The 25,642-nt window shown below is 39.9% G+C and overlaps 2 protein-coding genes across 7 annotated transcripts in view; one reads left to right on the top strand and one right to left on the bottom strand.

Moving 5' to 3' along the window:
* Nucleotides 1-12,964, bottom strand: part of myo1b (myosin IB) — a 57,004-nt gene extending 44,040 nt beyond the window's left edge. For 5 of the 6 annotated variants that reach the window (XM_040148327.1, XM_040148325.1, XM_040148326.1 and 2 more), the window contains exons 1-2: nt 12,824-12,964; nt 2,728-2,874 (exon numbers count right to left, since the gene is read on the bottom strand). In XM_040148327.1, coding sequence (XP_040004261.1) covers nt 2,728-2,874; nt 12,824-12,829 — 153 coding nt within the window. In that variant the 5' untranslated portion in view covers nt 12,830-12,964. Of the gene's footprint in view, nt 1-2,727; nt 2,875-12,055; nt 12,342-12,823 lie in introns of those variants that run through there. The other variant, XM_040148323.1, reaches the window with a different exon arrangement.
* A 103-nt stretch (nt 12,965-13,067) lies between these two features.
* On the top strand, nt 13,068-21,411 carry LOC120801388 (basic leucine zipper and W2 domain-containing protein 1-A-like). Its single transcript, XM_040148329.1, has 12 exons — nt 13,068-13,416; nt 14,171-14,255; nt 14,622-14,798; nt 15,122-15,216; nt 15,323-15,388; nt 15,563-15,698; nt 18,642-18,751; nt 19,021-19,191; nt 19,514-19,660; nt 19,941-20,079; nt 20,299-20,421; nt 20,692-21,411. The coding sequence occupies exons 2-12, from the start codon at nt 14,192-14,194 to the stop codon at nt 20,721-20,723; spliced, it is 1,260 nt and encodes a 419-aa protein (XP_040004263.1). The 5' UTR covers nt 13,068-13,416; nt 14,171-14,191; the 3' UTR covers nt 20,724-21,411.
* The last annotated feature ends 4,231 nt before the right edge of the window (nt 21,412-25,642 follow it).

Consider the following 25,642-nt stretch of genomic DNA (forward strand, 5'->3'; position numbering starts at 1 on the left):
ATGCTGCCACACCAGTATAGGCCTGGATATTAGCAATTGCTATTAACAAAAACACCTAAAATTGTGTGTTAAATGAAAATTGTTCAAAAGATCCATTTAGGTTAAGTGTTTCCCATTAAAAACAATGTAGCATCAGTGCGGTACATAATATCTAATTAAAATGCAAGATATATAACTTGTCAGCAGTGTGTTTTTAAATCAAAAATCAGCAAACATATTAAGCACTGCTTTCTCTTTTTCACATAAAAGAACACCTTTATGTAACATTCACACGGGTCCTGTTCAGCAGATAACACTTGTCAGATATTTTTGAACGCGAATGTAACCAGCAATCATCCTTATCATCCTCCTACGCTCAAAACAGAGTCCAGCACTTTCAAACATCAACCTGAAACATTTTTTTTTGCTTTCCATGGTAATGGCTGTTGCGAAACACACTCTGAAAAGAGTGGAGCATGGCCTTCCCTGTGGCAACACCACAACCTCCCACAGCCTCTCAGTCAATAGCACACCGGAGGCAGAATGAGGCCTTTTCAAGTGCAGAGGACAGGTACAAAGGCAAAGAGTGTGCGCAACGTAAACAAAGTATCATGTGTTAACGAGGGGTTCTCTTAACCAAAAGTAGAAATCATTAAAGATTTTTTCCAACTCTGCAGATCATTAAGACAATTAAAATTTGAAAGGGACTTCCATAAGTATTTCATGATGCTCTGACAAATCATAAAATTTGTGTCAAAAATGCTCAAACAGCAATGAATTGAGGGCTCTAAAGCCATTTCATACCAAATCAAAAAAAAGTTAATATATAAAAACAAAACCAAAAAAGGAAAAAAAAAGTGTGACTTTAATGTATATTAATCTTTTGCTACCAAATGTGCTGCAATTTTTTTCAGATCTGAGGCAAGAAAAAGTGAAACAGTTTGCTCCTGTGCTCTGATTGGGCCAAAAACCCCACTCTTTATATATTTCTATACACCTCCACAATGGATCTGAAATGATCGAGGCAGTGTTATGGCACAGGCACGTATGGCTGCCAATGGAATTGGTTGACTGGTGTTTATTGACATTGTGACTTATGGTAGAAATAGCAGGATGAATTCTGAAGCGTACATGGCTACACTATCTGCTCAGATTCAGCCAAATGCTGCAACTGATAGGATGGTGGTTCACAGTACAGATGAATAATGACCCCAAACACTGTGAAAGCAACCCAAGAGCTTCTCAAGGCAAAGAAAAAGACTATTCTACAATGGCCCAGTCAGTCACCTGACCTCAATCCAACTGAGCATTCTTTTCACTTACTGAAGACAAAACTGAGGGCAGAATGACCCACAAACAGGCAGCTACTGAAGGTGGCTGCTGTAAAGGCCTGATAATCCTGCTACAGCTTTGGTGTAAAAAAAGTCAATACAAGTTATCACACAACTCACAATTCAGAGTTGATGGTTTAAATGGAGAGCGCTTCACGAGTAAAATAAAATAAACTGAGAAAAACACTGACATTCTCAGTGATTTCTCTTGCTCAGTAAGACATGAACAGTTAACAAGACAATCTTCATTCTCTTTTATTTTCCACTGAGTTATTGGATACATGATACGCTGTCCCTCTGGAAAACAAAGCCATGTTTCTTCTGCTGTGAGCTGTCATATGATAGTTTGGGGATGGGGGTTGGGGCCATTTGTAAGGAATGATGCCACAAGAGGGAAAAATACATTCACATGCAAGGATTGTGCACCACAGATTTATTGGATAAGTACAGGATTCAGAGCTTCTCTTGGTCATCAATCTTGAGGTGCAGTTTATGTCACCAAAAAGCTTCCATTATGGACTCAGACTCATGTGATTTACCTTTCCGTGAATATTATTTTTTACTTTAACTTCATATGCAGTCAGTACTAAAGTAAAAGGGGGAGCATCAGAAGATTTTTCACTAGTGCAATTAAAATATCTCTTGGAGGAGCATATATTACATATATACATAACTCATTTTAAAAAAGCATAACTGTGCATGTTTAACTAGTTCCACAACATTTAGGTCAGCACCACACGATATAAATGCTCTGAGCACATAGTAAGGACAGACTTAAGGGCATCTCAAAAGTAAAAACATCATTCCAAATCCTCAGCAGGATGTGGGCTGCATCTCAACAAAATATCTAGTGCACCACTAAGGCAATCACTGCTATATGAGGTGACATCATCACTTGGGCCCTGTGAGCCAACAGCAGCCAGAGCAGAGCTGTAATCATCTTGCCTGGTTTCTATAGCAGCCAGCCTTCACAGCAGAAGAATCGGAGTGCCACGGCACTAAACCCAAAACCAATTGTCTGATGCAGGGAGGATAGTTTAACAGTCCCCTTTTTCAAAATAAACAGCCAGCCAGGCTGCCAGTCTCTCCTTGTCCCTGAGCTCTAGATTTCATGCCTCATTTAAAAGGCATCATCTACATTCCTTAGTGATGTGACTTATTGATTGGCTTGTTACTGTGGTCTGTGTATCTGTGCTACTTCTGTAGCTGAGACTAAAAATGAGTGAGGGAATGGAGGAACATTGGAGTTATGAAAAATGTATCTGCATGTTTCCTTAGTGAAGCCTTCTATAACAGTCTTTGGAGGCAGGAATGATCAGAAGAGTCGAACTCAACACAATACTGTTACACCGCTACTCAAATGAAATTCAGTTACATTGATATAACTATTATTTGAATATAAAAAAGGTAGACTTACGTAGACCTCATTGTGGTCAAAGCGGTTCTTCAGGTTTTCGAGGAATGAGTCTTCAGACAGGGGCTCTAGGAGGACCATATCGCCCACCCCAATCATGTTGTCTAGAAGTGACGTCTTCACCTCCATTTTGGCTGTAGGTGTCCCCCCCTGCACAGAAAAACAGAAGATGGAAGAGACACATCACACATACTGCAAATTAAAAAGGTATGCTGTGGAGTTCTTGGTCCACAGCATTATGGAGAGATGTTTTTATGAGTGGGCCCCTATTTTGTTTTTATTGTATAACAATGAGCCAGAAAAGTCTATGCAGAAGTAAACTGCCGGCAAGCAAACATGGCTGTAAATAATACACAATTTAACATTTAAAAAAAAAAAAATCTGTTTTGCATATGCTTTGTGAGGAAGAAAATGCACTTAACTTGTTTTTTGGACCTCAAGGTTACACACAAACATGGTGAGAAACACTGGTTTAAGAGTTTTATCACTTTATTGCACCTATTAGGCCATTATTTTATGCTTGTTGTCCATTATTTGCGAGGTCTCGGACAAGGTTTTTGAAGAGGTATTCTCTGATCAGAAAATAAACAGTCCTAAACTTAGCCAATGCAAATAAACTTTGGGGTGGACATGTTTGTACAGCAGTGGTTTGACTCCAGGGGAGGAGCGGGGCCTTTTGATTGGCTATTCAGTCTTCTTCTCCTCAGGCATGTGAGAACATCCCATAGGCAATTACATAACTGAAGACCTTTGCTCTTGGCCTCTGAGTGTCTGCGCAGCTGGAATTGGCTCCTGTTTTAGGGCTTCTTATAAATCAAAGAGATGACCCCCTCCCCAAAAACAGTTAAATGCTTCATAGTTTTTTGTTGCCATACTTGCTTGTTGCAGCGATATAATATTTGGGGGGGTGATAAAGGATCTGGAGCTGTAGTGCACCATGACAAAAACAGTGCTGGGGGTGGCAGTTTTCAGTTTAGTGTTGCCTCCCATCTCCTTTGGGACAGTAATCCCAATGCTATAGGGCTGGAGATAAAAGAGGAGCCTAGGATACATTCAGGGCCTTGATACAGGGATTTGTTCCACCGAACACCCAATGTCTGCTGTTGTGACAGACTGTCCACACCAGGCCAATGGGTGAGGCCATGTAGGCATCTATTGTTCACTGCTCTTGTAGTACAGATGGCTTTTTTTGCGTAGCCAGAAACAGATAATGGTTTGCACCAAATGAAAATATGGCAAGACTACATATTTGTAATGCACTCTGATGTTTCTGATACCCTTTTGAATAAAGCAGTGATGTCTGACACTAACAAAAACATTTTCTGCATAGATTAAACTCACACAAATATTTTATACATAGTCTGTCAGTGAATACCCAGATGTAGCAAGGTGATGTTTGAAGATTAAACAGTTGGATCACAGGGTGATACAGTATGTTATCTGAAACAGTTGGTGGACAACCAGAACTGGAAGAAATGAAGACCCATTTTGTTCCAAAGGCATCATTCTCAATCAGCTGTCAAACCAACTTTTAGCAACAACTTAGGAGCAGCATGATATTCCTGAAAAAAAAAAAAAAAAAAAAAAAGATTCCTGGTGTAGACTTTCCCTTCACTTTTTCCTCTGGCCTCTGTTCCCCTGCTGGGCACAGTGTTATTGGCCCATAAAGAAGTTCCTAAACCACACACTCCCACAAAGCTTTTAAAAGATAAGGAAGAATGTTGCAAAATGATTTATGTTTATTTGCAATTACAACATTTTAGATGGCTTTAATGCTACAAATTTGTCAAGAGCTCGATCTTGACTCAGAGGGATATAATAAGCAGGGGGAGAAATATTTGCTTACTTGTCAACCCATAGTCCACTGAGGTCCGTTACTTTGTGCCCACTGACTGGTGCAGTGTGTTGCTCTAATGGCATTTTGCCAAAAAAACCCCAGTCATGGCTCATGTCTACCAGCTGCTTAGGTCGTCTGCAATGCAGTTTTAAATCAAGTTATTTCCTTCTAACATGGTCACTGATACTCTAGAGAGATGAAACAACAATCACCTACTCTGTGATCTCATGCCATATGCCACTTTTCAATAGACCTTCATAATGCTGTTGCTTAGCTACAGCATTCCAGGTTTTTTGTTGCTCTCAACAACACTGAGTATTACATCAGTTTCGTTTTTTTTCCCCCCCATTTATTATTATTCATTTCCCCTTAAATAAAATGTCATTTTGGTTGGCTTCAACATTTGCCACCAATGGTATTACTCATCATGCCACTACGTTTATATTAAGTATAACTGAAGATAGTGTCTTGAGAGCTCCTTCCACACATTGCATGGATGAACCTGAAAATGTTTCTCCGGTAAGATGTGCTGTACGTAAATAAACTCAAAGTCACAAACTGTTATTAACCCCTATTTAACTATTGACCATCCAGAGCATTAGATGATGTTTGTACTAGCCAGTCACAAGCAAATTACTACATAGTCAAACTACTCAGCTACTACAAACTTACTGCTGAACAGTAAGTGCATACTCATGCAACACTGGAAATGCTGAGTCTAGTCTCTGGTATGAACAAATAAGAGTTTAAACAGAAAACAGATGCTGAAGCCTCTCACTGACCTGGGGGAGAACACTATGTGTCTATGTCGCCCGAGTGCCTGTGCCATTCTGACCAACAAAATATTGCATCTGTCTGCAGCCTGGATGCCGGATGCCCTTAGCTCCTCTGCTGATAACCCACTACCCCAGATTTGAGACTGGCTTCCAGGCAGCCAGTGACACAATCCCATTAATAAGAGTTGATGCCTGCTGTTAACTGTTGCACTGGATCCAAAGTGGGAGAGTGAGAGAAAAACCTGACAGCCTTGATTAAACTCAGGGGATTATCCTCACTGCTGAGCGGTAGATTGATGAGGAATATAACTAGTCTGTATTGGTTAATGTTAAAAACATTGATTTTTGTAGTTTGCCAGGATAAAATGGTCCCAACATTTTATTTTGATTTTAGATTAAAAAAATATATATATATATCAGTCTAAATCAAATTGACTGTAGTATGAACCTTTGGCGAATTACTCAGAAACTGGATTAGAAGTGTCCTGCTTTATCAATCTCTCTGATGCAAAATGCATCAGGGAGATTTAATCAATCTCTCCGATGAATGTTTAGGAGGCAAGCATCACATGCGTCCACATGCATAGCTGTTATTAATCTCAAATCTAAATCTCACGAATCAGTGATGTAGCAAAACCTTTGGCCAAATACCTTGGTCTGGATGTGTGTCACCTTAACTGTGTGTGCTCTCCAAAACTGACTGGCACAGTGACCATGTGTGGGATGGATGGGAGTGGTTTACACATCATTTAAATTTGCCACACTGAATGCTGGACTTAATGTAAATAAAGAATCGAAATCTTTGCTGCTATTATCTGCTATCTTCTATTATTTATCACCTATCAGCAATATAAATTCGATGTGAATATCTGACACTGGCACTCAACTAAGCAGCCCCCCACCCCCTTCCCATTGGTGACGCACATTATGCAGCATTCTGGCAAGAGCAGATAGAGCACACTGAATGTGAGGAGAAGGTCAATACTGAGTTTTGTTCCTACATACGACATTCAGTACAAGTCACACAATTACATTTTAAATTGGAATTTGATCATAATTCCCAAAGATTAAAGTGCTGTATTTAGAGGAGCTAAATTGCTCAACAGAAAAACAAAACATCAGTGAAATATTTCATCATCTACTCTATTATTGATGGGTGGGTGACCTGGGATTTCAATGCATGTCACCAACAATATTATGATAGATGCTTTGCTTCCTGCTCCTGACAGTGACCTAGATATCCCAGCCAGATCAAGCTATGGGGGAAATCATGAAAAAACACCATTAAATGTACATATATTATTTACAGGCCCTAGACTGAGGCTACATCTTTTATTCTGTCCTTCAGCAAGGAGAAAAGTCAGTCATCCAAAGGTCAACAACCGTGCGAGCACTCACATGCAAAACACATAAGTGGTGAAAGAGCCAATAAACCAGCTGTTACTTGTTTGGATGCACGTACTTGTTTAAAAGTAAAACAGCTCAGAGTGATTATCAGTTTTGAAATGGTCAAAAAAGTTCATCACGGTCAACAAAGCAGGCTTGCAGTCTACCACGATCTGTGCTTTGTAGGAAACGTGGGCATGGCGTGAGCTACAATTAACAAATGATTGGAGTCATTCTACCATGGGAGTGGCTGTTGGAGAACACAGTGGTGTCTATGTGCAAACAAATGATAATAAAATCTATTACGCCGTGTAATAGCCTGTAAATTCCCCGCAGATCAGGCCGGCCTTGTCACAGGGCAGAAGAGTCACAATATCAGAGGCAGCTGGCAATGATGGAGATTAAAGCCCTCCCTAATGGAGCAGCAGCAGGGCATGGGGCCGTGCCAAAGAGCAGGCCAGGACAGAGAGGACAGAGGTTTAAAGGGACAGAGGGCAAGCAGCTGGCTCAGAAAGTGACCAGGAATCCAGACTCATCAACACTGCTCCAGGTGCAGATCCGTGCGAGTGAGTATGAGCAAAGGCTGGCACACAAACTGGCAGTCATTCCTCTTACTGGCACACTAAGAAAGTGAACAAACTGAGAATATTTTTGAACATCTTGTACTTAATGAGTGAAGTGATGATTTCTGTCTTCCCACTAAACTGCACACATTTGATAACTTGAAATTTAGACACTCTATAGTAAGTTTAAGATCACATAAATGTTTCCTCATTAACTGAGTAGAGTGTGAGTCAAACTGAGTTTTCATGCAATGCAATAATCCAGTGTGGTTAAATATAAACCTGTAACCCAAACAAACACTGCTCTTTATTTACAATACAGCTCAAACAGCAGGGACACATCAAGACTAGTAGATATTCAAAACATATCCCTACACCTGGCAGTCAAGATTACAAAGGATCAAACAAGCACACCATAATTAATCCACTGAGCACATGCAATCTTCACTGAAAAGAGACCAGAAGACTGATCAGAAAAACTGATGTGTCAGCTTTAAAGACCCTGACAAGATATTTTCTTCATCAGCAGACGACATGAGGTATTACAGGACCACAAAATAATCTGCCAAAGTTGGAACAGTTCTTGTAATGTCACATGAGACATTTATGTATTTGGTTTTTTTTTCTTTTTTTTTTTTCTTTAGCTGCGCTTCTCACTGATCTGAAGAGGGTGGGGCTAAGTGGAAGAAATTTGTTTTTAGCATCATCTGAATCAAAATGTGATGTTGGGAGGCTTTCCTCACGGCAGACATTTTGACTCGTAACCAGAAGCAGCTGCAGCAGCTGAGCTAACCACTAAAACACTATCCGGCTGGGTTAGCTCTAGTCTGTCACAAAAACTATCAGAGCTTCTCTTTTTTTGTAATGTGCCGCTTACTTCCCCTGGCATTTATTCACCACTGTGCACCATTTGGTGCAATAAAATCTCATGGAAATAAAGCTCTCCTGGATAACAAGCTAGCTAATGGTCAGTTAGCAAGCTCGTTAGCCCGGCTTGGTTGCTAATAAGACAATAAGTTCACACAGTTTATTCAAAACATACATTTTTAATCATTGACTTGTGTCTCAATTGTTTGAAATCCATTACTCTTTCATGGAGAAGTTAATACTCTTACAGAAGAGCTTAAATAAAAGCGGAAGGTGCAACACAGCTATTGAGCTACAATAGCTTACTCTGTTGTGGACTCTTTTTGCTCACTGTTCCCTCAAAAGGTGTCTAGCCAGCTTGCTATTAGTCAATGGCACAAATTCGCAGGTCAAACTTCCCCCAAGTTGAGCTTCATGTGAACAATTTGCACAGATTTACTTAACCTGCACAAGTGAATCCCCTTATCGTGGCAACTCCCCTGGAATGAACTGAATGTGCCGCAAAAGGACGCCATTTCAATTCTGCAGTGACCAGGCCTTAACGGTGGGAAAAGCACAGGTGTTACTGTCTTTACTGAAAGGCCCTGTTTTATTCAAGTCTGACGGTGAGTCAGCATGCACAATACCAGGACCATGAATGTGAAGCAGCTAAATGGAATTTAATTTTATTTTTACACCTATGCTTTGATTGTTGCTTATTTCATCGTGAATGCGTAATGCTGTCAAGAAAAACTTAAGATTGGAAATCAAGTTTTCAGGGGCTTAATTTCGTTTCACAGGTGGAGCAGATTAATGTTTTTCATTTCCCCCTTAACTTCATAAGCACTGGGGCAGCGCTGGTTAAGTGTGCTAAGATTTTTCTAATGCATACTTATCTCCCTTAGTAATATAAACACACCAAGAGTCATTTATAAACGATGGGTAGACCAGGTGATAGCTATGAGCCTTTACCACTGGTTTCAACTTGCACTGCAAAAAAGCTGGGGTCTAACTTTGTACTAGGCACACATTCACACTGGTCACTCTAAAACAGCAAAAATTATGCAATGTTCCTTTAGCTACAGAACACAAAGCATGTGAACATTTATTCACACAGTCAGCACGTAATGCTTTAAAAGGAATAGAGAGGTATAAGAGCCAAACCTGGCAGGTCAAGGTTTCTTTGGACAGTGCACTCACTCACCGCTGTAATGGAGACACTGTTGCATTCAGACACTTGCATCCTGATGTTGAGATTTACTTAGGCTGTTAAGGATGGAGTTTTACATTAAAAAAAAAAAAAAACTTCCTAAAAAAAAGGTTTTTTTTTACGATTAATGTAATGAACGCTCTTTTTCTCTTGTTCCTCAGGGTTCACAATGTTGAACTTCACCAGTTACAACAGCCCTAAAGTGACTTAACCACTTGCAGGCTATTAAATAAATGCACATAGGAAAACCCTGCAAGGGTGGAAGTTTTTCACCGTATTACATCAATACGCTTCAGCTAGTTAGCAGCTTCAGCGTTGTCTGCACAACAGGCAGTCAAACACTTGGTTTGGCTTGATTTCACATAAGTGAATGGAGAAAGCAGCTGTAGTGGACTTAAAGCAACTGTGAGCTGAATCCAAATGCACACCATTAGAACTCTGGCTGCTTAGAGGGACAAAAGGACATAACGTTTAAGCGGTTAAGTTGAATGCATGGAAAATGTTGTGAGTCAAACTGCGTAGGGAAAATTTCTTTGTTAGGATTGTGAATTTGGGGACAATGTGTGAGTTTTACCTTTTCAACTCCAAAGTAACAAAACAACAGGAAAAAAAAAGAAAATCACAATGAGATCTGCTTTATCACAAAGGTAACTATATATCACTAAGAGGACTTTTGATACTTCTTGGCTTTAGAAAATCCTCCTGTAAGAGAGCCCGCTGAAGGCTTTTCAAGGTCCACTCAGTGGAACTTGCATGTGTGTGCCCCTGTCTGTCTCTGTTGATGCAGGGCTAACACAAGACGCACGCCTCACTACACTAAGCTGCATGGTCAGACAAGTGCAAACACCATTCATCACCATGGCACTGGCTGGGGGACTTTGGTCCTCCATACACACCACATTAGACCATCGCATCTCACCCACAGTGTTCATGAAGAGGCTTTTGGCACATTAGAAAAAGCAGTTGCAACTTAAAAACAGGCCAGTTAACAGGCTCACACTGAGTGGAGCTACTAGAATGGCCAACAGTCCCACACACTGCCATCATCCAAGTCTGAGCTAAACTTGTGTTACTTTTTCCAGGAGTCTCTCTGCAACTCCAAAGGCTTACCACACCTTTCACAGTCATCTTACATCACTCTTTGTTTGATCAGCACGGGTAATAAAGTTTCCATCTGGCTCCCCAACTGAGAGACTCTGGCCAGCAGAAAACCACAAATAGAAAGACACAAGCCTTACAAAAGGGTCTTATCTGATCCTCTTGGGATTTCAAGTTCACAGATGGAATCAGGAATTGAAAACAGAAACAATCTTGCATCATAAGGCAATCAAGCAACAAATTAGAACATTTGGAGCAGCACACATTCCTGAGTTTGTAACATTTCCACTGAATTCATGTTTTGGATCACCTATGGCCACATACCTCTGAAACATGACTATTTTTAGACTGTAGATGCTCATAGTTTGGAAAAAAAAGGCCAAATCAAGGACAAACTTATGATTAGACTGAACACAATCAGCAGTTTCTTTTCAGCAGTTTGACTCAGATCTGAAATCCTATGAGTTACAAATGCAGACCCATTTCAATTATACATTATGTGCAGTAAAACAGCATAAGGTCTATAATACATAGATAGATAGTTTTTGTGGCATTCCATAATGACTTTAAAAGACTTTTTCCTACGGCATAATGACTTTCTGTAGATTTATTTTTTCCCTGATTCTGATTTCAGCCATCTTTTTTTTAATCTAACGTAATAGCAGTTTTATTTAATATTGCAGTGTTGTGTGGCTTTTTTTCTGAAGCCACAATAGTTTTTTCCTCCCATATGGGATTCCCCTCTTTGTTTGACTCTATGAGTTCCAGACTGGATCCTACAGGGGACCCCAGAAGCAAGAAATCTGGGATGTCTCTCAGAGCTGAATAGTTTCATTCATGAGGTCCACGATGGGCACAAGTTTACACCTCTCAGGGGCAGTAAGATCTCTAAAAACCACTGGACCTTCTGCACCTTCAATCAGTTTGGCCACTTTTACAGCTGACACTAATCTTTTTTTCTGTATCCTATAGATCCAGGTGTGTCCACAGATCATAGTGTAGGTAATGAAAGCATATAATTTCAATGAAGAGGGACAGTGGTTGTTTTACTTTGAAGGACCCGAAAGGGGAGAGCAGAGTTTGGGCTACATTCACAGGAATAAACCAAACTCTGATAACCGCAGCATCTGAGAAGCCGGAACTCTCACTTTGTTTGAGAAGCCGACGCATCTGCTACGGTCTTCTGCGTCGGCGTCTGCAGCGGTTCGACTCTTGAATGACAAAGATGGTGCTTAAGCCCGCAGATGTAGGCAATTAGCGACGACACTTTTTAGTCACATTGCGAAATGAGCTTTGGTTTGGATTAAGAAAGATTTAAAAAAAAAAAAAAAAAAAAAAAAACATCGAAACCGAACTTCGACATGATCTGTCCCGCCGGTTTTATCCTCCAACCATTACGATTCGTTGCCAAAGAAAAAGAAAGATAAACATAAAATCCCAACCCCCTCCTTCCCGGCGTCAGGGGGAATGAATGAGTTGGAAAGCAGACGGTCTAATGCACAGTTCACTTTTTAGAAAAGTTGCCGCGAGTGCAGCAGTGGATCAAATATGAGCCAGACAGAAAGAATGGACATCATTTAGCATCTAGCCAAGAAAGCAAAGATGTCTAACTTGCCTCTTTATCTCTTGAGAGTTGCTCCCTCTTGTCCTAAATCCACTCTACGGACAAAAGTAGGGTCCTGGACGTGGAGTGGCTCCCGAAGCCCTTCCTCGCTGCCTTTGCAGTAACTCGTGTCTGCTGTGCTGGATGAGGCTGGACGTGGACTCTCATCCGAATCTCAGCACTTTGAATGGAGCTCTGGGTGGACTTCGCAGTGGATGGTCCGCCGGGCGTAGGGAGCGGCTGGAGCGGCGTCACTGGGCTAGTCCAGCGTCCCCTAATCACCTCCAGTGCGGGAGGGGCGGGCGGGTCCGGGGAGGGGGTTAAACTGGGCTGTGATGCCTTCGAGTGTTGTCGGAATGATTGCTTTCTAAAACCTCAGCCACGCCAAACATTTAGCAAACACCAGCCATTTCTAATATTTAACTAAACTTTCGGGGAGCATAACTCATTATTTTACATCGTATGTCTTTTGGGAAAGTGGGAGCTTTTTTCTTATATACGACACATATTCTGGTAAATGACTGAATAAATGATGGACGTCCGACGTATGAATGGAATGATAAGTTATGGTACAATATGCGTTTTAAGATATTTGGTTTTGGCATTATGAAAATAATATGAATTATTAGCCTCAAAATTCAATCTTTGGTTAACAAAAAAAAAGTAAAAAAAAAAACAAATAAACAAACAAAAAAGTTTTATTTTACCAAACATATTCAAAGAAATTCTTGGAATTAGAACCAAGATTTTAAAGAAACTAACGTAACAATAAAGGTTTACCTTCATCCCATAGACATATTCATGATCCACCCGACAGCACAACACCCCCCTCCTGTGTCTTCATCCCAGATAGCAACGATTTGTTTACCGATTGTTTAATGACACTAACTATGGGTCGGTTTCGTGTGGTACTAGAGAGAGTTAAAACGCGTTTCTGCCGGCCAGGATAATGATCCAGTTGAAGTTCTTTGAAGTTTTTTTGTTTGTTTGTTTGTTTTTTGTCATTTCTTCTATTCTTTTACACGCTGTCTAAATTACTTCGAACTGTACATGGGGGGAGGGGGGGGTCAATTACAAGGACTCTCGTTATATTAGTCCATCCTGCATAACAGGCAGAGCAGACGTGTAACCATATTGTATTAAATACTGGTAAATTTACCACGGTTATTTCACTCAGGCAACATTTTCTAAGTTTTTAACAGTTTCTAGACTTTGCACTCCCCACACAAGTGTAGTGACCCAGATAGAGTCAGTGTTTACACGCATGCGCTGTTGCGTCTACAACTTCCTCATCCCTGGAACTGGTGGTATTGGAGTCCAGTTGTCGTAGTTTTTTACTTCACGGATTGTTTTTGCTCATAACGAGGATTTCGGTGAGTTGCAGTTTGTTTGTGGTCAATTTCATTGAGTGCGTGGTCATATATTTAAGCTTGCTGTGGCACTGCGTCAGGAAAATAATGAAGCTGAGGCGGACTGTAGTTAGCTAACGTTAACGGTGTTGACTGAAGTCAAGCATCTGGGTTGACTGCCTGCCTCTGCAAAATCTTTATTCTTATCTCACACTTTAATGTAATTCTGTCAGATCTCACTTAGCCTGTATGTTAGAAAATATGTGGCGTTAACTAAGGTCGTGTAGTTTGATAGATTCGCATCATAACCCTGAACATTGGTCGCTATGTATACGCCTGATCCCATGCAACTAAAGGTAACTTTGTGTTGGTTTCCACGAACTGTAGCGTTAACGAACATTTATGTTATTATGGTGTAATTTACGCCCAGTAGTCAGGGATCATTATATGCCCCCTGGCTCTTTTTACTTTGCACAGCATGTATGATTATACACACACCAGCAGTACCTTATCCACTGTTGTGCCATTGTTTGTTTCCATTATACTCATCTTTTGATTAATTCCAATTTAAAAATGACTGACCTTAGAATATTTTGTGGCACTACGTCTTCACTACTTTAATAAAATGAAGGGATGGCTGGAATCATTGTTTTCAGCCACGTGTATCGCCTAACAATGCATTTTTTTCAGTCTTTAATAGATGGATGGAGAGAGTATAGGGGATGGAGAAATGATTTTGATATTAACGGCCTAATCCTGTACTTATTTCCTTTCCCAGTTGTTTTCAAAAGTGTCTTTTATGAGTAATCAAAGGCAGCAGAAGCCTACGCTAACAGGCCAGCGATTTAAAACCCGAAAAAGAGGTAAGAAGCTTTAAGGCAACAATCACACAGTTCTGCACACTAGAACTGAATATCTTCTTTGGATAGTTTTCGTGGGTGATTTGTCAACTAATAAGTCTCCAAATAAGTCTGGACCAAAACTGTTAAGTGGCAAATAAATATAAATTATTGAGTACTGTTTATTTCACTGCCACTGAAGAGTAAACTCACACAGCAACCTAACGTAAATGTGTTGGCCGCAACAACTTATCTTATGCTAAGAAGAGAATTTGTGAACCTTTGTACATTCTTGACTTGAGTATTGCTTTGGATATGTCTTGTAGAATCTCATGAGATCATAAGTAAGTGGTAGGGATAAACTGAAATGAATATCTGTCTTTTCAACAGATGAAAAGGAGAGGTTTGATCCTTCCCAGTTTCAGGAAAGTATTGTACAAGGTCTGAACCAAACTGGCACTGATTTGGAAGCTGTCGCAAAGTTTCTTGATGCCTCTGGTGCCAAACTTGATTATCGGCGCTATGCTGAGACTCTATTTGACATCCTGGTGGCTGGTGGAATGCTGGGTAAGTGGCAGGACACTTTCATATTTTGTCTGTCTTTACCAAAAACATTTTTAAAAGTAACAGTACCTATCAATGGCGATGAAGTTTGGCAGTTATATAGCTAAGTGCTATCATCAGACTAATACCAACCAGGATAAAAGCAAACAAGTTTCTGCAGTTGTGTCTTTAATTTGATATAATAGCTACCACAATTGAAACATTAAAAAACAACTTTTATATTATTCATTCAGTTTATGCAACTGTAGACATACAGTAAATTGTGACTAACGCTAGTCATCGTGGGCACAAGACTCACAAAATTAAGAAAATGTGTTTCTTTATAGCCCCAGGGGGTACCTTGTCAGATGACATGACATGCACAGACTTCTGTCTCTTCAAAGCACAAGAGGACATGGAGACCATGCAGGCATATGCACAGGTGAATACCAAACTCGTGCTCACTTTGCAGTTTTATCAAAAGAAAGTTAAAAATAATTTTTTTCAGTCAGTACATATAATGAAACATGTTTTGTGTTTCCTTTCAGGTCTTTAACAAGCTCATCAGGCGTTACAAATACTTGGAAAAAGGATTTGAGGAGGAGATTAAAAAGGTTTACTTTTTGCTAAGGTTATCTTTTTCTGGGAACATACAGTACGTGTGTAGTTCAAGTTTCTGTGTTCGTGACCATTTTATTCCAATGTAATATTTTAAAAAAAAACATGAGTATATGTTGGACTCAAAGTTCAGCCTAAAATATTTTTTTTGTATGTTTGCTCTGTGGCAGCTGCTGCTGTTTCTCAAGGGCTTCACAGAGTCTGAGCGCAACAAGCTGGCCATGCTAACAGGAATTCTGCTGGCCAACGGCAATATCTCTGCATCCATTCTGAACAGCCTCTTCAATGAGAACCTGGTCAAAGAGGGTACATACGTCTCTGCCTCATAGACATGCCTAGTTGTGTTTCTCTACCTCCTTTTTTTTTTTTTTTTTTTTAACGTTAAAACACTAACCTCTCTTGCTCTCCTTTTTCTTTTACACTCTCTTTCCCAACATCAGTCTTTTTTAAAAAAAAAAGCAGTTTATGGTCTTCTCAATGATTTCCTGACATTTTAAGAACAAATATACAAATCAACATATGTTTTTATCCTTATGCCTGCATATACCTTACAGGTATTTGTCTACAAGCAGCAGAGCAATAGACAATCATGCAAACAAGTACTGAGAGTTATCTAGGTTTTCAATTTAACCAGACGCCATGGAAAAGTCATGCCTAAGGTCATGTCTGTTCAGTGTAGTTTTAATTTCTGGTTTTGTGAGTCATTTGATGAAGGAAAATGAACGGTTCGTCCACTAGGATAAACATTGTTATCGTATTCTTATTCTTACTTATGAGTTGATGCAAAATGTGTGCAGACTTGCTTAGCCTTGCAGTACATGATGATGGGTAGCTGCTTTGTTTATTTCAGGTATGTAATTAACAAGTCCTTGCATTACTGTATTTTTCTCAAAGATAAGTGTAGTATGCATTATCCCTTGCAATTCCAATGATAAGAGCATTTGAAATGATTGAATACACAAACTAAACATTCAGAGAAATCTCCATAAACCAGTGTAGCTATTGTTAGTTGGAACTGATGTTGATTCCATGGACAGAAATGCAAACTGGCATACAGCCGCGAGACACCAGGTTACCCTCAAAGAACTATATTTTTATATTTGAGAGTTTAAAAAAAAAATCTGATAACTATCTATCGGAGATATATATGTATGTATATATTTGTGTGTGTGTGTGTATATGTATGTATGTATGTATGTATGTGTTTATATATGTATGTATGTATGTATGTATGTATGTATATATATATATATATATATATATATAATATAATTTTTTTTTTTTTTCTTTCTACATTCAGTAACTCATAATGACAAATGAAAAAAGTCACATAGTTGCCTCAGTAACTGTGAGATGGAAGAAGTTTGAAACCAGCAGGATTTTTACTAGAGTTGACTGTTGGGCCCAACCCCACAGTCACTCAGTTTCAGAAGTCTTTTGCAAAGACAGGAAAACCTGCTGGAAGGACGACCATCTCAACAACACTCCATCAATCAAGCATTTATTTTAGAGCAGCTAGACAGAAGCCACTTTGAGTAAAAATCAAATGAAGGCCTGCTTAGAGTTTACCAAACAGCATTTAAAGGACTCTGTGAGCATGAGGAAAAAGATTCTCTGGTCTGATGAGACAAAAATTTACCCCAGTGGGCAGAAGTCCAAACACGAAGTCTGGCAAACACCATGGCGTTACTCATGACTCGGCTAATACCATCCCTATGGTGAAGCATGGTGTTGGCAGCATCATGCTATTGGGGGGGGCATGTCAGCAACAGGGGTAGGGTATTGAGGGAACGATGAATTCTGCCAAATAAAGCGAGGTCCTTGAAGAAAAACTGCTCCAGAGTGCATGCGAACTTGGACTGGGGCGAATGTTCACCTTACAGCATGACAATGACCCAAAGCAGACAGCCAGGAAAACGGAGAGGTTTTGGGACAAGTCTCATATTGTCCTTGATTGGTCCACCCAAAGGCCAGTCTTAAACCCCATAGAACATCTGTGGAGAAACCTGAAGATGGCAATTCAGACACTTCCCATCCAATTTGACGGAGCTGTTCTTCCTGGCATCTCCCAGGAAGAACAGGATAAACTGCCCAAATCCAGGTGTGCAAAGCTTGTAGAGACTCACCCAAGATGACTCGAAGCTGTCATTGCTGCCAAAGGGGCTTCTACAAAGACCTGAATTTAGGGTCTGAGTACTTTTGTAAATGAGAGATTTTATTTATTTATTTTTAAAATACATTTTCAAAAAATTCTAAAAACTTTTTTTCACTTTGTCATTATGGTTTATTGAGTCTAGATTGATGGGGAAATGGCAGTTTATGCAGTTAAAAATACTTTTGTGTGTGTGTGTGTGTGTGTGTGTGTGTGTGTGTGTGTGTGTGTGTGTGTGTGTGTGTGTGTGTGTGTACACTGACTGGTGGAACATTTTATAGTTGAAAAATAAACTACACATTAATTTCTGGTGGACAAATTATTTTAAGAGATAATATTTCTAAACTACCTCAAACATAATTTTGGCTTTTTTTTAACTGCAATTACTTGTTACTTATTGGTTTACGTACTTGCCGATGCCACCCAGTCTAAAGTAAATTTACATGCCTAACATCACTTCATGTCTTTTCACAATTTTGCACTTCAACCCACCAAACTTTAGCCAACAGCTGACATATAGTTAGCAGTCTTAATTTGTAATCCAGCATTATGGAAAGACAAAATAAATTAGCCAATCACTTTTGTAAATATGTTTAAATGGTCTGAAGTATGAATTGATTTTGTCTGAAAAAAAGATGCAGATGGCACTGACGTGTTGTTTTGCTTTGAGCAAGTGTTTTCAGCCAGTTGTCTTCGTATATGAAAGAAGAAAAGATTTGCCACAAAAACTGTGGTTGATGGACAGTCTCAGTTGGTCCACGACAGTGATGATCGACCGTCAATATGATGTATCAAGGCCCTTAAACAGATAGGATAGATAGAAGGGAGTTGTTTCTTGTATCCCATCATAGACCCGTCCCTGAAATGATGTTCACTGAAATCATATTGTATATTGTTTAGACAGAGATGCATACTTAATATACTTGTGACTCAAACTAGTTTTGTTGTACATCATTGTTTTTTGAGGCATTGATCCAGTTAATGCCTGTCTAATTGCATCCTGGGGAGTTTTGTTTACCAATGTATTACTCAGGCTAAAACTTATCCCGGTAGGTCTGTTACCAACAGCTGACTCACATTTGTATGCATTTCTTCAGGTGTTTCAGCATGCTTTGCTGTAAAACTCTTCAAATCCTGGCTTTCTGAAAAGGACATCAACTCTGTGGCTGCCAGTCTCCGAAAGGTTGGCATGGACAACAGACTCATGGTGAGAATAACATCTTCAATACAAAATTGTTACAAAGTTTAGGTGAAGCGTTATGTTTTCCAACGCAAAAAGGGTTGACAATGGGTCTGTGCAATCTAAATAAGATTGTTTGATTGGGAAAAAAAGTTCATGATCAGCACACATTTAACAGAGTTCCAAACTATCACGGCACCCAGTACTCGGGCAACTAATGAACGAGATCTTCTTTATTGCTGAACAAGGCATGTCTGCTGAAAAGGGCCTGCCCTAATATTTGACTGTCTTTTCAGGAGCTGTTCCCTGCCAACAAGCGCAGTTGTGAGCACTTCTCGAAGTACTTCACAGACGCTGGGCTCAAGGAGCTTTCGGACTTTGCCAGAAACCAGGAGTCCATAGGTGCTCGCAAGGAGCTGCAGAAAGAGCTTCAGGAGCAGATGTCACGTGGGGACCCCCTCGGAGATGTAAGCCTTGCTACATTTTGAGCTGCTTTTACACAGTCCCTTTTTGTATGACAACACTGAGGGTACCACTTAAGATTGCTTTCTTCTTAACCTCTGCCCCCTTTTGTCTTGAGGAGTGCTGAACAAAAGGATGCAGTGAATCAATGACAAATTGCTGAAATCCACCCACCCTGAACATATTATCTGCTCCTGCAAGCCTCTGTATCCTGCCAGGGTTCTCATACCTCAGGCTTTGACCAGCAATAAGTCTCAGCATATGCTGGCCTTGGTTTGCCTGCTTTGCTGATCATGTGTGTTACATCTCTGGTATTGGGCCTTACAGATCATTGCCTACATCCGAGAGGAAATCAAGAAGAACAACATCTCTGAGCAGATGATGATTGGATTAATTTGGTCCAGTGTAATGAGCTCTATGGAGTGGAACAAGAAGGAGGAGCTAGTCACAGACCAAGCCATCAAACATTTAAAGGTGACACCTCTCTTATATTGCTCTGCTGTTCCTTGATTCTGTGGCAGTCATGACAACACACTCGGAAACGAGAGATCTAAAGAAACTTAGGGATGTCCCTCTTAAATTGTGCCTCAGAGAAGTCCAGGCTGCTGTAGGCCTTGAACTTACTAAAGAAGATAATTGATTTCCTAACTCAAAGCCATTCCACCCATAGTGGAAGTAATGGAAGAAATCATAAAAATATCCTGAACCCCCTCTCCCACGCCTTGTGTGAATTTTCCCTCTTTTAACTTCTCAGCAATACAGCACACTGTTGAAGGCTTTTACCTCCCAGGGCCTCTCTGAACTTACTCTACTGCAGAAGATCCAGGAGTACTGTTATGATAACATCCACTTCATGAAGGCTTTCCAGAAAATTATTGTACTGCTTTACAAAGGTCAGTTCTTTTTTTGTGTCCATAAGACTCCTTTTTCCATCCTCAGATTTGGGGAAAAAGCTCATTTTATAGTGGGAAGCTATATTGGCATATGTGAAACATGCCAAAGATTTGACTTGACTGATTTCGTTGGACTGCTTGGTGCCATTTGTTTTTCAAGCATATACTGATGCCTCTGTGCTTCATGTTTAATATATTTTTATGTATGTTCTTTTAAAGCGGATGTCTTGAGTGAGGAGGCAATTCTGAAATGGTACAATGAAGCCCACCAAGCCAAAGGAAAGAGTGTTTTCGTTGAACAGATGAAAAAGTTTGTTGAATGGCTCAAGAATGCAGAGGAAGGTAAGCACCTAACTGTGTCCTCTTTTCTTCTATTTTCTGTCTGTTTTTTTGGGGGGGGGGGTTGGCAACCCACAGCTGTAGGTTGCCAAAAAACATGGCATGGGTCTGTGGTTTCTCATTTGTGCCAAATAACAAAGTAATATAAATGATTTATCCACTCTATTCAATCTTTCTTTCTGTCCCACTTCTAATTTTAAATTACAGTGGTAATAATGCTTCATGTCCATAGAGGTTTGCGCATAGTGATGACTAATGTTTTCTTTTTCCCAGAGTCTGAGTCTGAGGAAGAGGAGGCAGACTGAGGACCACTAGCTATAACTATCATCTTAATTTGTATTTTTACATAATCACAGCACCAGATGCAGTAGATGGATTTGTTACAGAAGTCTGTCTATATTTCTTTTTTCCTTTTCTATTCTCTACCTCCTCATATCCAGTTCAACTGTAATATAAGGGCTTTAATACTGTTTTTACTTTCGACATGTTTTGTGTCTGAATCAATACTTGTACTCTCCTTTATACTCTCCAGCAGCCAGTCACAGTGCCACATTTAGCCAAATAAATTGAAACCCCTTTCATGTAACAAAGGGGGGCTTTTTGGAGAGATAGCTCCCTTTAAAATTAGCCAGTTTTAAGGCATATTTCACAGCTATTGTACTGTATTTAGTCATGGAACTCTTATTTGCCAGAGGTCTATCTGTGTAGTCATGATATCTTGGTCCTCTGAAAGGCAAACTGTTTTTATAACCTCATTTTACATCTCTGCCAATTATGTGACAACTTTGAATTTATTGCCAGTTTTTAGATTCGGTCTCCATTACCGCTGATGGAGCTGTGCTGTTTCAAACAGCAATGGTGGTGGTGGCAATGCCCCATAAAATGAAATTTAGTTGTTCCATTCATCTTACGTAACAGAACCAATGCTTTGTGGGGTTTTTTTCATTTACCGTATAGTTTGACTTTTTAAAATAAATGGAAATTCCTGGTTTTAATTTCTGCTGCATTTATTATTGCTGGGTACGTATAGTCACATCCAACAATTATTATAGTTTAAACAAACTATTATGAGCAATGACCAAAAAAATAGCAGAAAATTGCAGTTGTATACACAGCCAATCATATGGAGAGGTTCTTGTAGAAATTCAGGAAAATCCATTTGTTGTGTCACAGATCAACTTGTGTTCCTTTGAAATTTTCCATTGGTTGGTCTTCTCTAGCCTCACCTAATCAAGTAATCAAGAAAGGCAGCCTGGAATGCGTGACCTGAGGTGCAAACAACAATCCCATTCACTTCACTCACTTCACTCCTATCCCACTTTAAATGGTAATTATGGTTCAGTCAAGCATGCAAAAATGAGAGTGAGATGGTGATTCAAGATGTTATGAAAATGGAGGTCCATGCAGATTCATTAGGACAAGTCATTTTACAAAGTCTAAAAAAACAGGCTGATCATTTTAATTGTACGCCGCAAACAAATTCGTAATTTTGAGTACATAGAGTATTTAACCCTATTCCTGGCCAGTGATGTTTAAGTGTCAGTAAACTTTGTGAAATGTTAAAGGATCCATTCCTGCATGCTTTAGTATTTTCCAGAAGAAAAAATTATTTACTTTTGCATCAGCTATCATATCATACTGTCACCCATGTCTTGAATGAACTGCAGTGGTTATGGTAAGAGTTACAATACATAAATAAAGAGGAAGCTGAAGGACTCTGTGAAAAGACTAGATAATGCATAGTAGTCCAATTCAGCATGCATACAGTATGTCAAAGGAATGTATTGTACAATACAGCAGAGCACAAAAAGCATTAATCAACCAACAATCAGTTTCACTCAGTGCCAACAGATGGCAGTAAGTCCTTAAGAGATGCTTCCTCCTCTTTTTAAAGCCCTCCAGAGTTTTAGAGTCAAGCTCAAATAGAAAATGCCATTTTGAAGAAACCTGACTAGAAAGTATTAGACACAGACAGAACTACAAAGTATCCAACACAAGTATTTTCTCTGCCTCTCTGTCCCAGGAGGATTTTTTTTGCCTTTTGGTTTTATTTAGTCCCTTTTAAAGAACATGAAACAATTTGGGAGAGTGACGTGCCGGCAGGGGGAAACACGGCTGCTTTAGGATAAGTTTTTGAGCGTGCATGCATATTTGCATGTGGATAATTCTGAATGGCAGCGATGCCCCCCCAACCCACCCCACCTGTGCGAAGCATTGGCAATACCATCTGGGTGGGATGGTTATCTGCTTGTTATCAGCGCTGCCGCACTTCACGACACACACAGAGAGGTCCTCCCTATGTGTCATTTTGCACAGGCACTGAGCATAGCTTCAACTCTAACAATGCTCTGGTATATTGAGCTGTGCACACTGTGCCCTGACACATCTGTTTGTTTTGATTATCATCCATTTTTAAGCAATATGCTGTTGGGTATCCCAGGGTCTAACGGTTTGTATTTCACAGGTGTATCTCAGAGCATGCCAAGGTGTGAAAGTTGTTGGTGGTAAACTGACTGTACAAGAACTAAACCATTTCTCTCAGTGACAGGGAAGGCAGAGTCGTTTTCAAATTTCTATCATGCAGAATTCACGGAAAAAAATTATGTGGATTTTAGGGGGGGAGTTTCGTTATCTTTTTATTTTTCAATGACAAAAATGTGCATAAAAAAAATAGAACAGAACATTGACTTAATCATTTTAGCAAATTTCTCTCTCAGTCGGACTTCCAGTTTGAACTGAGCAGAGCAGCACAATGTGCCAGGGAATGCCAGGGGAGTTGTGGAGAGCAATTATTCTGGATTTCACACTGCGGCTTTGGTCAGTAAACATGGCTCAGACTGCAATGCAGAACTCATCTGAATAATGCTGTCAGAAAACAGAGGGAGACAGGGCAACGATTCTTTTGAATGAGAAGAGAGAGACTTGAGATAATTACTCGGTTTTCAACAAAAAATACTACCCCCCTCTGACCGTGCCATGATGTGCTGAGCACAAAGGATGCACTGTTTTTGTTTTGAGTAAATTGTAAATGATATCTTTTTGCTTTGCATTTCAAGCAGCACTGCGTTGTGGGCGAGTGTTTTTTTTGTTTGTTTGTTTGTTTGTTTTTCTGTATTTATGGAGGACCACTCTAATGCTGGGTTTAGCACCCAGGTGAAATATGGAAATGAGGATCAACATGTTGACACACTAAATGCTGCCAGTTTGTCCTTGGATCAACTTTTGCCAAACATCCTAGAGCAGTATAGCCTACCAACCCTGATGTAGTCATATTATGGACAACTGGGCCCTCTATGACAGGAAATAGCCCCTAAGCTCTTAAAACCAAGAGGGCTGAAGTGTTTCTTGGGTTATAGGCTGACAGCTGCTGTTGTCTGTTAGCTATCCCCACTCAGCTCATGTTGGTCTCTTTCCCTGGAGGTAACGGTGCCATCCTTACCGGCTTTGTCTGCAGTAAGAAGACTACACATAGCTGCTTTTTTAATGTTATGGCCTCGTACCATTATTCTCAAAGTTATTCATCATGTATAATACTCCTGTTTCAGAGTCAGCTTAATTACAGACGACAGCTAGGTTTGAACCTTTTAGACCGTGGCTGGTGCCAGACTCAAAGTACTGTACATTCTTTGGGCTTGGTCTCTGTTTCCCTTAGTCATTGTCTCTTATTTTTCTTGGACCTAATTTTGTCATGATTTTAATACTTACCTTTCAAAAACCTTGTAAAAATAAGGTACTAATAATTTTTAAGAATGCCAACTAATGCCAAAATAACTATCTAATGTACAGGCAGTATAGTGGATATTTTTGCTTATCTAAAGCTAGTCTAAATTTAGATAAACATGTAAGATATTGTCATTCTAATTATAACTGCAAACTAATATTGATAGTGTGATAAGAACATACCCTTTATTTACACAAGTGTGTTTTTTTTTTCATTGATCAGTAACTCAACCCTTAAACAGACAAATGAGCTTTGTCGCTTGAGCTTTATGATTATTTGACAGGCAATGCTGGCAGGAAACATTCTAATTAAACCTTTCCATAGAGTGTGAGTTAGAATCACATCCTTTATCTCAAACAGGATGGAGCAACATGTTAAATAACAGATGGTGGTTATAGACGGCACCGGGCCAGAGGTATATGGATGCAGCTGCCAGGGTGGGTGTGTCGTCATACATTGCAAAGGCTACTACTTTTTTTATTTCAACCAGCTGAATACACTTAAACTGAGATAGCCTTGACTATTTTACTGATTTTTATTTTCTGTTTGCATTTCAATTTTCTGCCTCAAATAAATGTCTGCTGAAGCCAGTAATAGAGGAATACAATGTGTTGTATTTTTTGTAAGATCCCAATGTGTTTCTTTGAATAGACTATTAATAGGAAATCAGCTACAATCAATGACCCGACTGTGACTATTGTGCTCCTCCAATAGGTTATGCACATGCCACTGAAAACTGAGCGGTGAAGGCAGAGATGCAGCAAGAACATTGCTTGTGGCTTTACTTTATAAAAAAAAAAAAAAAAGTCAAACTAGGCAGGTAAGCAAACAGTAGAATCACAAAGGTGAGCTTTACAAAATTGGGTGAAAGGAATTGTAACTTAAAGGGTAAAATGTGCAAGGTTTGCAGACAGGATTCAGTGATCTGGTCGTCAACAAAGCCTCAAATAAGAGCATCTTCACTCCCTATAAGCTCCTCTGCCAGCTTATGGGGACCACATTGAGTGTGTGTAATGGCCTGGCTGTGAGAGTCCAGGGATTTAGCAGCTAGACTTGAGTCAACACTGAGGCTCATCACAAACATCATTACTTTCTCTTGGTTTGTCCTTTTCCCTTTTCAGTGGCCCAGGTCTGATAGCTGTGTATTAAACGACTGGGAACAAAGGGATGGATGGCCTAGTTTGATAAAGAATGATCAACTCAAGGGCTGCTATTTACTGGGTACATGCTCATCTCTGGCTCCATATCCAGAGAAAAAAGCTTTTAAGGCGTTTTGTAGAGCAGATGTTATTACCACCTCACCTGCTGCAGTTCACACCGCTTGTTCAAGAGTTTTCACCGATATTAACAGGCCATCGCCGGAGGTACAGTGACTGCATTCATTTGGAGCTGTGCAAGAAGTGAAAGGGAGGGGGTGGGCACTTTGACTGAGCCCTCATGGGAACACCAAAGCAACATCACAGCACTTTGGCTGTGACAAACCACACTGATAACTTGCAAATG

The sequence above is a fragment of the Xiphias gladius genome, chromosome 16 (genome assembly GCF_016859285.1).
Source record: "Xiphias gladius isolate SHS-SW01 ecotype Sanya breed wild chromosome 16, ASM1685928v1, whole genome shotgun sequence".
Lineage (NCBI taxonomy): Eukaryota > Metazoa > Chordata > Actinopteri > Istiophoriformes > Xiphiidae > Xiphias > Xiphias gladius.

Coding starts and splice junctions, on each gene's coding strand:
- LOC120801388 (XM_040148329.1), top strand. CDS start 14,192: ATGAGTAATCAAAGGCAGCAGAAGCCTACGCTAACAGGCCAGCGATTT. Junction 15,217..15,322: donor CCATGCAGGCATATGCACAG/GTGAATACCAAA, acceptor GTTTCCTTTCAG/GTCTTTAACAAGCTCATCAG. Junction 20,422..20,691: donor GCTCAAGAATGCAGAGGAAG/GTAAGCACCTAA, acceptor TCTTTTTCCCAG/AGTCTGAGTCTGAGGAAGAG.